The sequence below is a fragment of the Mytilus californianus genome, unplaced genomic scaffold, assembly GCF_021869535.1.
Source record: "Mytilus californianus isolate M0D057914Y unplaced genomic scaffold, xbMytCali1.0.p SCAF_2, whole genome shotgun sequence".
Taxonomy (NCBI): domain Eukaryota; kingdom Metazoa; phylum Mollusca; class Bivalvia; order Mytilida; family Mytilidae; genus Mytilus; species Mytilus californianus.
This window is the reverse complement of record NW_026262668.1, coordinates 63,702,904-63,717,613: the sequence shown is the minus strand read 5'-3', so window position 1 is coordinate 63,717,613 and position 14,710 is coordinate 63,702,904. Positions and strand designations below refer to the sequence as shown.

Sequence of the window (14,710 nt, the reverse complement as noted above, 5' to 3'; positions counted from 1 at the left end):
ATTTTGTTTAAGTGTATCTTACAATTCGAGACCTTATGACTATACGGATGGGAAAGTATGTTCTGAATGTATGGTGCCAAAGGACAGTGGACTTGGATGGAAATGTGTAGATCAAACATGCCGTAAGTTGAGATTTATTTTTTATAAGTCAAAACATTCAATATAATATCAAAAATCACCAAGTAAATGTTTAAAGCAAATAAAAACATATCAGTTACATGTACTGCATGTGATATAGTTTGTTATTCGCCGAAAATACGCTTTCACAAAACTTAAGGAACTCCGAATTCCATGTCAAACAAAATTTTACGCTAGGAAATGATACGAGAACGATTCAAGCAAACAAATCTAACAAAACACAACGAAAAGATTGGAAACGAACTACAAATACAAGATTTAAATGAAATAACTGAGGACAAACCATGTCTTCGTATCTTTTTAATAAATCAAATGTCGTTTATATAGATTTATGTTACATAACATGCATTATACAAAATAAATAAAACTGAGGATGGAAAAGGGGAGTGTGTCAAAGAGACAATTGCCCGACCAAAGAGCAGAAAACAGCTCAAGGCCACCAATGAGTCTTCAAGAATATATAACCATGTTTTATCGGAATATCTGTATACAACCAATAACTATATCCATGAGCAAAGTCAATCATAACTTCAGATATCGTACGACCAAACTGAAATTGATAGTAAGAGTGCACTTTGAAATTTTAAATCGTTTCGCTGTGATTCTATTATGTTATACATTTCGTCCGCCAGATGTGCTTTTCTGGATTTACCTTCATCAGGAACGCTCAAACACAAAAATGTTAAAGCCAGAGATGCAACGTTACGAGCCATATGACCAACAGGCCTAAACATAATGGCCAAGTTCATCTAAGATCAACTTTGCCTGACTTTAATATTTACTTGTCCTTTTTCACATGGATAAAATTTGAAATAATTATGAAACACATTGATTATTTTAGGCGATTGTAAGCTTGACGGAACTGATCCAGACTGTAGTAAGTATATTTAATGAAAGCTATACGGAATTGATGAAAGCTGAAGTAACGGTTAGGACTTCTTTCTGTATATAGCCTTATTCAACCTGAAAATGTTCACCGGCATCTAGCAATCGGCGCAATATAGCGGACATAAATCATTTACCGTTTTTTTTTGTTCCAATACAAATATTTCTTGATAAATAATAAAGTTGAGCGGATTGATGTTTTTGTTTGTTCAAATATACATATTTCTTGATAAATAATAAAGTTGAGAGGATTGATAAGCAACAGTTCAGCATTATACCGAATGCAAATGATGATATTAAGTTGGTGAAATGGTACTTGTAAATATATGTCAAAACGATCAACGATCGACCCAACAATGCATTTTGTAACCTGGGCCCCGTATGCATAAAGCTACTTAAGTTAAGATATGCAATCGTAATACTAATTTATCGTAGGACATGTAGAAAAATCCGTCCGTTCGGAACAAATCTTAACTTAAGTAGCTTTATGCATACGGGCCCATAGCCTTAAAGTTTTCATCATTTCTTATAAAGCAATTAATGCAAAATATTCTAACATTAGTAATTAATTGATTGGTAGAATGAGTTAACATTTGTAAGCATCACTTTCAGCAGTATTTCTCCTACATGTGTATCATAGCGGTCTGTTTTATTGGTGGAGGAAGTCAGAAGAACCGCTGACCTTGGGCAAATAATTGAGATTGTAGATTAACTGAAAGTGCATGTTTCAAATGCAAGAAGATACCTATGTTTTCATCTTGAATGACCAAGATCTGGAAAGGATTAATCTAAATGTTTTGACCAACAAGTCCTACATAACAATATTGCTGTCCATTACACATTTCGAAATACTTATTAATTATAAACACATGCCTCAAATTATGGATCAGCCCTATATTTTCTGCTTAAAAGATTTGTAGGCCAGTAGGTCCAGGTCCATAAAAGTCCGTAGAATACCAACCAGATATCTAGGAATACCCATTAGGGAACAGCTACATAAACTCCATGGGATCAGGTGCTTCACAGAATAAGTGTTTATATATGTATATATCAATGTATTGTTTGTATGTATGCACACGCATCTATGTGTCTACTGCATCAATTTGCCTTGATACATATGTTCATGTAGTTAGCCTCACTTCCATACAGGTCAATATCAATTATAAAATTTCCAGTTATCATACTATCCAGAAAAATTGTTGTCGTATAATGATATAATGGAGATTTTCTCGGAGATGCGTCAGTATGATCTAAGTTTCACTTACAATAAACTCCAACAGGTTTATGTCAGCTCAAAGAACTTGCCAGTGGATACTTGAGCGTGCACTCATTAGTGTTTATGAAACTATAGTGAAATAAACCAATTTGATATGAAATTTTGAAACTAAGTGCCACCATTGCATTTAAGTTTACCACATACTAAAATTAGTTGTTTTTTTGCCAACAGAACAATCGAAGGAGTGCACTAAATTTAATAAAGACAAGGATCAACTGTGTCCAATGATCGCAATGTACGGAATGTGTGGAGGTCACAATTTCAAATGGGCTTTAATTAATTGCCAGACATCGTGCAAGTAAGTCCATGTTACCTGCCTATTCGGATATGCGCTATCATTTAGACTTATTGAACTTATATATACTCTTATATTTGTTAATAAGACAGTAACACAACAAGATAATAAAACCATGAAGATACTGTAATTAGATATTTGTGTCTTGACAATGAGGATATGCTCTTAATGTGCAACCAAAAACCAAATTTGTCCAATAAAAAGATCAAACTGTTAGAAATATTTGCTAGACACATGAACATTTTGCAAGGTTAATCTAGGTTTTCTAGAACTCAACCCTCCCTCACATTTTCATAATAGTTAAATAAAAATACCTTGAAGAACGAATTCACTTTTAGGAACGAATTGACCATCATTAAAACAGATGTTTTAACCTTGGTAACGAATATCAAAAACATTCAGGGAAAGTTCTCAACTGAATGATATATGTAAGACTAGGTACAATGTTGTGTTTAGAAATGACTTTGCGAATTAGTAGCTTCGGTTGAACACAAAGTCAATGGTAAATACAACATTATTCCATAAAAGCGTATAACATAATGCTCGCAATTACTGACCGTATCTCGGAGTCATTTTGCAATTGACACTCCGACAGAAGTTGTAGATCTACTTTTTTTGTAATGTCGATTTATAAGTAGATAAATTATTAACTATTTTAATTTCATGTTTCTTTTTTAATTTCTAGATTATGTTCAACGGTAAATGACGCATTTTTTGAAGAAGCCTAATCAGCCGGGATGACATATAATTGAAAATGCTTTTGGATCGCCCACGGTTATTCGAATGGACAAACAGTAGAAAATGCTTTTAATTTTCAGATGGATACAACCTTCAACACATCATAACATATTTAGACCACGTCTGATACTAAACGTGACAAGAACATTTATGTCTTTATCATGTTCAGTTTTAAGATTTACTTACAAATTGTGTATTGTGTTTTTGGTATTATTGTAAGACATGTTTGAAATTATTTTGATTATTTCTTACTTTAACTTACTCTTTTGTCAGATCATCCTGCTTCAATTCTATCTGCATCATATATATTTTTATTTCATCAATTTTTTTATTAAACAATAACTTCATACGTTTTTAGGAAAGCAATAGCAAATAAATAATCTGCATTGTTCACATAGTTCAGTTGTTTTATTTGCTCTTTTTTAAAATGATCACCAAATGTAAAACTATACAAAACTCAATCGTTCGTCCGCCCGTTCCTTCGTCCGTCTATTCGTTCGTTCGTTCGTTCGTTCGTTCGTCCGTCCGTCTGTCCCGCTTCAGGTTAAAGTTTTTGGTTAAAGTTTTTGGTCAAGGTAGTTTTTGATGAAGTTGAAGTCCAATCAACTTGAAACTTAGTACACATGTTCCCTTTGATACGATCTTTCTAATTTTAATGCCAAATTAGAGTTTTGACCACGGTCCACTGAGAATAGAAAATGATAGTGCGAGTGGGGCATCCGTGTACTATGGACACATTCTTGCTTGTTATGGCGTTGTCGGCTTCTTTTCTACTTATGAGTTTGGAATGTCCTCTTGGTAGTATCTTCCGCCTCTTTATTGTTTTAATGACACAATCGTGTCAAGTAGTCTTAAGTGCGTTGATCTAAAAAAAAAAACCTGTTGAATTTAGTTTTTGTTTTCACAATAAAGATACCAAAGGGATATTCAAACTCACAAGACGAAAACAAACTGGCAATGCCATGACAAAAAACGAAAACAAACTGACAATGCCATGACAAAAAACGAAAAACGACGAAAAGACAAACACAAAACACAATATAGAAAACTAAAGGCTAAGCAACACGAACCTCACCAAAAACCGTGGTCATCTCAAGTACTCCGGAATTTAGTTAAACATGTACTAAAGTGCGCCTTTTTTCTGTTTTAGTTTCACTGCCGTTTTCATAATCTAAAAGTTAATGATATCTATCATCTGTATATGTAAACAACGACAAAGGCTATCTAAAACAGAGCCAATAGTAGTGTACTGTTTTTTGAAATCTCATAAATCCATCAAGAAGATACAAATCAAGGTAAAAACAAAAACTCATGGATGAAATCCATAAAGTCACGAAAACATATTCCTAGCAAGTTTTTGACAGACACATCGTATCGATAAACGCATTCTTGTTGGTGACCGTAAAACTTATGTAGTGTCGATGTAGTCGTTTTTCCTCATAACTCTGTTGGAGCAGTTAATGTGTTAGGATCACATCCTTGTTAATGAAGTTCGTATTGTGTAAACATGGAGGATGGTAACATACTAATTTCGATATGGATACGCCATACAATGGAGGCATCTGATGTGTTACTGTCGCGAAATGGGGAGTAAATAACTGGAAAGTTGCAATCTTGTAGTTGTAGATTCTAGTTGGAAGTTGTAAACCAGTGTCACTATCAAGAAAAATATCAAGATATGAAGCAGACCTTTTCTAATCTCAAGTTGACCTGAATATATGAGATGCAGGTTCATACGAAAAAAGAAACTTAAACAAAAACTATAACAGGAATCACCAAAAATACTTGACAGTGTAATAAAGCAAATCAAACACTAACACTCGACTCGCCCAAAAAACAATTAGACTCGCAAACAAAAACAAAAAACAATGAACAACACACAGTCAAGAAATCCGGATTCGGTACAAGCATGCAATAATGTGGTTAAACATGGTTTGTGTGCGCACAAACATCCCACTTTGTTTATCTACACCGTAAGTCCTTAAACTTAATTCACAATAACAGCCATTAATAGGATGACCACTGACTTAGTAAGAAAATGAAAAATACGGAATACAATTTTTAATCTGGCTTGGTTTGTTATATTAAATTGGATTTTGGAATGACAAATGTAATTAACTTCACGTTATATTCTAAAACACAAATGTGCATACATATGGTATAAAAACAACAACAATCAATATTCAATCTATCTATACATTTAGTATGAATCAATCTAATTAAAATATAGATCTCGGATTTCGTTATACTACGTTATACTACATACGAAGCTGTAGTATAACGTAGTATAACGAAATCCGAGATCTATATTTTAATTAGATTGAGTATGAATGAATGAATGAATGGTTTATTATAGTGCAACCTGTATATATACAATAAATACATATAAGTACAATATTACATTACAGCCTCCCAAATAGGCTTACGATGCACTGCCAAATTGAAACGCAATATACATTTAATATAAATAGAAATATGTGGTATGAGTGTCAATGAGACAACTCTCCATCCAATTCACAATGTATAAAAAGTAAACAATTATAGGTCAAAGTACGGTCTTCAACACGGAACCTTGGCTCACACCGAACAGCAAGCTATAAAGGGCCCCAAAATGACTAGTGTAAAACAATTCAAACAGGAAATCCAACGGTCTAATCTATATAAAAAAACGAGAAACGAGAAACACTTATAAACCGCACCAACAAACGACAACCACTGAACAACAGGCTCCTGACTTAGGACAGGTGCATACAAATGCAGCGGGTTTAAACGTTTTAACAGGCGACAACCTTCACCCTAACCTGAGATAGTAGTGGAACTTATTGGTCACTTTGATAATAAGCAAATACGGCTACTAGATTAAAATTGTAGAAAAATGCTGAAGAATGTAACTTTAACACGCTAATGAATTGTACTTTATGCAGATTCATGCATTAATTCGTTAGTCAAACTAGCCTTTTTAGATGTGCAGCTCTCTAGCTGATAATAAATCGGACACTGATATAAAACTTTTGACACTTAGCTTAATGTTAAAAAGGATTTGAATTTTGCCAGGTAACATTGTATTACTTTTAAGACTTGTATGTTTGATATCTGAAAATAGCTTGTGTATCCAACATATGTCTCTATTTTTCATATTATGTGTTCCAATTTTGGTTACACTTTATTAATTAAATGGGGATATTTTCGAAAAAAAATAATCTGTTAATTAAGAGGTGCGTCGTGATTATGCAGTTTCTTGCTTTTTAATGTAAAATGACCGATGAGTATTTACTTTTGCCATCACTTGGCGTCCGTTGTTTGTTGTCATCGTTGTCTGTCGTCATCCGTTAACTTTTACAAAGATCATCTTATCTGAAACTACTCGGCCAAATTTAGCCACAACCATCAATAGGGTATCTAGTTTAAAAAATGTGTCCGATGGGGTGACATGGCTTAACATAGAACAAAAGGATAAAAGGCAATTTGTCTATTATCTTAAAAACCGCTATAGATAGATAAAATCTGACAGAAGCGATGATGTTCAGAGGAATTATTGACCTATAACGACGAATTTTATAAATTGTTTTTCATTTACCTATCATCTCGATAATTATAATAGAAAGATCTACAAAGAAGTTTGAATGACCAAAATTGTTAGTCGACTCCTTATTGGAGGTATTGCCCTTTTATGACGATTTTTTCCTATTTTTGCATGTTTGCTTATTATCTAGAAAACAATAATAGATAGAAAGTAACTTTTAACAGCAAAAATTACCAGCTAGACAAGATCTACAAATAAGCTACTTGACTCGTTATCGGAGTTATATACACATCACATAAGTATATAAGCAAATCATTTTAGCATATTTGCACATTATATAAGTATCTTTGCACATTATATAAGTATATTTGCACATCATATAAGGATATTAACACATCATATAAGAATAAAATCATATCATATAATGGCAAATGCACACCGTATAATTAAAATGGACATAATAATTAGATATAAGAAGATGTGGTATGAGTGCCAATGATACAGTTTTAGCATTCCGTAGATCGTAAGAAGTTGATAATCTATGCTACCTCCGAAGGAAAAAGTATACTGCTTTATCTGTGTTCGTCCATCTGTTCGTCCGTCCGGTCGTCCGTTCGTCCATCCCATGAAATGTTCGTCGCATTTTCTAAGAGATTACAAATCTGAGCTTCCTTAAATTTGGTATCAAGCTTCATGTGAGCACACTATACCATGTGATGTGTTTTCACTTAAACTGAGTATCAACTGCCTGTTTGTCGAATCTTACACATAATAGTCATGTTTGAAATATTAATCGCATTATTTGTCTTAGACATCATCATCATCATCATCATCATCATCATCATCATCATCATCATCATCATCATCATCATCATCATCATCATCATCATCATCATCATCATCATCATCATCATCATCATCATCATCATCATCATCATCATCATCATCATCATCATCATCATCATCATCATCATCATCATCATCATCATCATCATCATCATCATCATCATTTTTATTATGATTTATGGAATGCCAAAACTGTCTTGATATGCCCATCTTCATTATATGATGTGCATTTACCTTTATATGATTTGCACTTGTCATTTTGTGATGTGCAAACACCTTTATATGATGTGCAAATATCCTTATATGATGTGCAAACATCCTTCTATGATGAGCAAATGTACTTATATGATGTGCAAATATACTTATATGATGTGCAAATATACTTATATGATGTGCAAATACACTTATATGTTGTTCATAAATCCTTATATGTGCAAATATACTTATATGATGTAAATATGTCCTTATATGATGTTCAAATATACTTATATGATGTGCAAATATCCTTATATGATGTGAATTTTCCCTTATATTATGTGCGAACATCTTTATAATTTTATGGTTGTGTCATTATATTAATATGTGCTTGAATCATTTTAAAATGATGTGGTTCGGTTTACCTCATTATATGATGCCAAAACGTCCTTATATGATGTGCTTTCATCGTTGTTATGGTCGATGAACATGATTACGATTAGAACGATTACTGTCTACGTCATAACTGATTCCGATCTGCTTCTCCAGAATCACTTAGTCTATAAACCCGGCTCTAATCTGTAGCTATCGTTTGGAAAAGGGTTGAGATTTTTAAAAGAGATAAACATTGGCACGTTGGTACCTCGTTTTAAAGATGAAAAAATCACATCTTATATAATTGTTGGAAAATTGTCAAAATATGAATTGCAAAGTTTAGGTTTAATCGATGGGTCTACAATAATGAACATACGGTCAAAGTTATTAAATTATGTGTCCTGGACTGTGTATTGAGCAACTGGAGTTCAAATACTTGATCTACCAGAGGATATTCTGCATTTTGTATTTGAATGCCAGTTTACTGTTTCTGATCTAGCAGCTCTAGCCTCGTATCAGCTTCCGAAAGTAAAATTGAGAATGGAAATGGTGCATTTTACAGAAAAAATGAGACAGTGCAATTTAACAAAAATCAACGTTGCAAACATTTCGGAGGACGATTTAGATCCATCAAAACAGGAGCTAGTTTAAGAATTTCCCTGCTGCGGCGAAAATATGATAAAACAACTTTTATTGCAAAAGCAAGCTTTACCGGTATATGTATTCCCTCTTTGTGAATTGCCGCTTTATCTTAATTCATTTTCTATACCAATTAAATCACAGCCATTTTTAAAAGTATTTCATAACAATAGCTATAAGATAATCTACTTATGCATAATTATATCGGTATGAATAATTGATTGATTGATTGATTGATTGGTTGATATATTGGCGTTTAACGCCACTTCCAACACTATCGTACTATTTCGTGGCGGTCAGTTTATATCGGTGGAGGAAGCCCTAGTGCCCGGAGAGAACCACCGACCTTCGGTAGGAAAACTGACAATTTTAGTCAATTTAAAAGATTGGAGTCGAGCTTATCTGCCACGTGCTGGATTCGAACACACAACCTAAGTGTTTTATAATGTGCTAGTTCACTAGGTAACAGTCCACAGGAAGACATGTCACCTTACCTAGACATATCATTCTGATTCCGAGCCGACCACTCTTTGCTCTTACTACTTAATGCCGCGTGCTTAGCGGGGAAGCAGCAACAAAAATCTTTAGTTTGACCCGGCGGGGTTTGAACCCACGATCTCCCGCACTCGAAGCGAATACGCTACCACGAAACCACCGAGGCGGTGCTTCAACTAGACAGTAACCCGCAATATAAAAGGTTTCGTGGGAGGCCGCCCATATATACATCCCCAGACTCAAGAAATCGAACTGTAAACAGGGCTAAAGTACCGATCATTCATCTTTTTTTGGGGGAAAGGGGGGGGGGGAGCATTTTTTTTTAAATGTTTGGTTCCAAATTTCTTGAAAAAGACTTTATTTGTTTCAGAAGTGAAGCGAAAAACTAGTTTATTTCCATTGGAAATGAGGGAAAAAATAAAACAATAATAAAATTAAAAAACTAACCTTGTTATTGAAAACAAAGCTAATTTTTTTACCAAAGTCGAAAAATATGTTTTCCTGAACGCAAGGAAATACACATGCTCCCGCCCATAAAAGATGAATAGTTTGTGCCTAACCAATCTGATCAAGCTACATATCATGTGGGTAAGCCTTGGTTACAAGGACCTGACACCACTCCATTTTACTTTCTGTTCAGGTAATTATTACATCAGCCAATGAAATTTCAGCCTTCAAACTTTTGAAGGTGTGTGTGTAATAATCCGACAAAACCAGAGAATCCCAAATACTAGTAGTCTTTAAAACAGAAAATAGAATGGAGCGTTTTCAGATCCTTGTAAGTAAAGCATTGACAAACAAGATCTGTATTTTAATCAGATTGGTGTCTAAATGAAAATAAAAAAACTGCATTAATTTATTGTTTACTGAGGCCTGTTCGTCTCATACAGATAGAGAGTTATGTTGTTTTATTTTTTTTAAGGTGAAGCGCTGCAGAAGTAAAATCAATATTTAAAGTCAAGCGCTGTAGATATAATGTTCAGCGCTGTAGATATTAATTTCCTTTACATCTCCAGCGCTGGACCAACAAGACTCCGCAATTATTAAAGCTTGAGGATTGAGGATGTTAAAAATATCTTTTTTTAAATAAAGTCCAGTTTTCCAACAGTAACTGTTATTGTGATACAGGCCTGTAAGGCCATGTGAGCTATTCTCGTCATTAAGCATACGTCGTCCGTAAAATTTGACATTTTCACCTTCTTCTCTGAAACCTTCTCAGCCAATCTTAATAAATCTTTGCAAGAATAATGTATTGAAAGTCCTATACAAAAGACCTTCATTTAGTTCCGATTGGTAAAACATTATACCACCAGAGTCAATCTTTGAATTTGACAGGTCAATTTTTAAAAATCCTCTTCACCGAAACTGCAAAGCTATATGTTTGGAAACTCAATATGATTAATGATGAGTAGACCCCTTTCAACGATTACCATTTACTATTGATAGGTTGCCGATACTGGTCACAATGTCACATAGTTTCCATTGAAAAACAACGGGAAATAGTATTATCAAACCACTTTTTCAGTAAACAAATTACGTAGAATATCAAGATCTATACATACATGGACTTTCTATATCCACCAAATCTATTCCGGCGATTAATCCTTGTAGGAGTAATTGGCTTTAAATGATCATTTTTGGGTAGAAACTGTAAACAGTTTAAATGGTGAGCAATACACGATCTAGAGCAATGTCCAAATACTTACATGTAGCCCTACCTTTCATATTGATTTTGAATAAAGACTCGAGTATCTTATTCTAAATTTTAACACATTTGTTCAGGTAAAAAAAAAATGTTTTGTAAATATTTGTCCCTCCAAGCATTAAAAATTGTGAACCCTTGAACAATTTTTTTCGGCAGTGGCTTTTAATATTTTGCGTTTATCTTGAAAACTACAATAGATTTAAAAAAAAAAAGAATAGTGCTATGAAAACAATCTGAATATGCTCTATAGTAAAGGTCCCAATTGGAAAATTTGGGCTCTCATGAGTTTTGCTGTTTCATTGCCTATTATCTTGATAACTTATTAATAGAGAAACCTTTCCTAGCAAAATGGTATAGACAAGCAAAATAAATAGTTAAATAGTTAAACATGACTGAAATTATAAATCAATTGCTAATGGTAATTTACTTTCATTGGGAGGGGGGACGGAGGAAGAAACATTTTTTCAAGTCCCCACTTGAAGAAGGAAAATAAATTCAAGACTCCCCTTTCCATAGACATAAACATTTCAACCCCCTCCCCTTCATTCAATTTTAGCTTCAGATGAAAAAAACTCTGCTGGAAGAACATGTTGAAACTAAGGATTTAGGTCTTAACAATTGAGGCGAGCGGAGCAAAGCGTAAAAAATTGATGTCTTTCTAGTCAAAACTTTGTTTTATTGTAGGGGGAAGTGTAGGTCGTGGGTAGAAACCCTGAACAGTTGGGACAAGTAAGGACACACCATTCAAGCTTGATACAGCTTTGAATTTTGATTATGATTAAAGACACAGCATAGGTTTATGACACAGAATGAATCAGGTCTAAGATCTTAAAAAGTTGAAATTGGACATTTACCTATTATATGATCCAATATCCACAATCTAAATATATGGTTAGATTCAGCATATCAAAGAACCCCAAGAATTCAATTTTATGTTGAAACCTTTTGACCTTAATGTGGACCAATTTGAAAACGAGGCCCAAAATAAAAAAATCTAAATACACGGTTAGATTCGGCATATCAAGTTTGATTTGGACCCTTTGGACCTTTATGTGGATCAGTTTGAAAACGGGACTCAAAATAAAAAATCTAAGTACACGATTAGTTTCGGAATATCAAAGTACCCAAATAATTCAATTTTTGATGAAATTAAACAAGGATTGATTTTGGACCCTTTGGACCTCAATTTCGAACCAATTTAAAAACAAAGCCAAAAAACAAAAATCTAATTACACGGTTAGAACCAGCATATTAAAGAACCACAAGAATTAAGACTTTGAATTAAACCCCATTGAAATTGGTTAAGTAATAAGCAATTTATACAGCATTAGAAAAGTATTGTTTTTGACCCCTAATTCCTTAACGGTTACGGCCATACTAGGGAAAAAATGCCACACATGTGTCACGCATGTACCTTGAAATGCATGTGTTACAGGTGTATAACAAGCGTGACACGCGATGTTTTCTGCCACGCATGAAAAACATGCGTGGCACACATGCGATCACATGCGTAGCCACGCATGTGAATCGCACGTGTCTGAAAATATGCATGTGTCACGCTGCATGTGTTCGCAAACACATGTGACACATGTGATATACGCATGTAAAACGCATGGATTTGAAAACGCACATGCGTTATTACTCAAAAGAAAGAATGCAGTTCCTACCCAAGGCACAGAAGTATAAAAGTAATCATGTGCCGTTGCACCGTTGTCCCAGGTTAACGTAGGGTTGGAACCAACAAACTAGTTAAACCCCGCAATATTCTGTATGTGCCTGTCCCAAGTCAGGAGCCTGTAATTCAGTGGTTGTCGTTTGTTTCTGTGTTTCATATTTGTTGTTTCGTTCATTATTTTGTACATAAATTAGGCCGTTAGTTTTCTCGTTTGAATTGTTTTACATTTTCATTTCGGGATTTTTTATCGCTGACTATGCGGTATGGGTTTTTCTCATTGTTGACGGCCGTACGGTGACCTATAGTTGTTAATTTCTGTATTATTTGGTTTCTTGTGGAGAGTTGTCTCATTGGCAATCATACCACATGTTCTTATTTTTATATACTAGTATACGTTAAGGTTACACGATACCGAATGACGTTACGTCACGAGTTATCGTTCCTGCTGTTGTCGACAATAGATATAAGAAGATGTGGTATGAGTGCCAATGAGAAAACTCTCCATCCAAGTCAAAATTTATAAAAGTAAACCATTATAGGTCACAGTACGGTCTTCAACACGGAGCCTTGGCTCACACCGAACAGTAAGCTATAAAGAGCCCCCAAAAAAATTACTAGTGTAAAACCATTTAAACGGGAAAACCAACGGTCTAATCTATATAAAAAACGAGAAACGAGAAACACTTATGAACCACATCAACAAACGACAACTACTGAACATCAGATTCCTGACTTAGGACAGGTGCAAACAAATGCAGCGGGTTTAAAAGTTATAATGGTACCAAACCTTCACCCTTTTTCTGAAACAATAGTGTAACATCACAACATATAAAGACACACTATAAAATATCAACTGAAATAGCTTAACTCAATCAAAGGACATATTAACACCATTGAACATACACTGAACAAATAAATTTGACCTATGACACAATGTAAATACAAAATAAATAAACTAAGGGAAAAATACTAAAAGTAACATGTTAAAACGGTAAGAAATGTTAAACAATTAAAGAAAAACAATATGCTCGAACAAAAATATCAGCCATTTGCAATAACTTTAAACACAGGTAAATGAAAATAATTTTGTTGTTAGGTATACGTGTACAGTACCAATAGAGAAAGGAAATATTTTTACAAAATAAATAATTTTGATGTTCATAGTAAGACGTGAAAATTTATAGTTATACCAAACACTTATCAAAGCTGGTATATAGACCAGATATAACCCTGAATAAAATTAAATGACAAAAAAGCAATACAATTAGTATCAACAGGTCAAATAAACAAGAAAGTACGATTTGAGAGTACTCGCAGTTACTGACAGCTAGTTAAAAGCCAAAACAATTAATAATAAAAATCATGCATCAGAGACTAAAATCAACTAAAACACATCCCAGGGATTTAGTATTTTAACGTCATGGACTATTCAAAGAAGACATGACTAGTGCAAACATGAAATTGACGACAAAATGTTTCTTTATTTCAAATTTTCAAAATATATATATTTACATATTAAAAATACCTTCATATTAGCGTCGCTTTCATACGTATCATATTCAATCACAACACACAAACTTTACATATACGCGATTGAAAGGAAAGAACAAAAATGAGAACATCAGCTGTGAAATTCGAAAAAAAACCAAATACTTATAAATAATCTTTGTATTACATCATCGTGTTAAATATTCGCAATATTTATCATATATTAATATCGTTTATAATCATATCAGACTTAGAAAATCTAACTGCAAATTTGCGGCAATATGCATGCTTTAAAAGAAAATCTAACTGCAAGTTTGTGGGAATATATATGCTTTAAATTGTTACGTGCAATGCAAATCCCGTTAGACGTTTCAGTCCTGCATTTGAACATGGCGGAGAAGCGACGTATGCATTCTTAAAAGGGCAAGTTCACTTGG

At 33.8% G+C, this 14,710-nt stretch overlaps 1 protein-coding gene across 1 annotated transcript in view; it reads left to right on the top strand.

Annotated features, from left to right (window-relative positions):
* The window catches only part of LOC127729020 (uncharacterized), a 66,663-nt gene that overhangs the window by 16,137 nt on the left and 35,816 nt on the right, over positions 1-14,710 (top strand). The window contains exon 6 of the mRNA XM_052236592.1: positions 13-122. Within this exon, the coding sequence (XP_052092552.1) occupies positions 13-122 (110 nt within the window). The remainder of the gene's footprint in view (positions 1-12; positions 123-14,710) is intronic.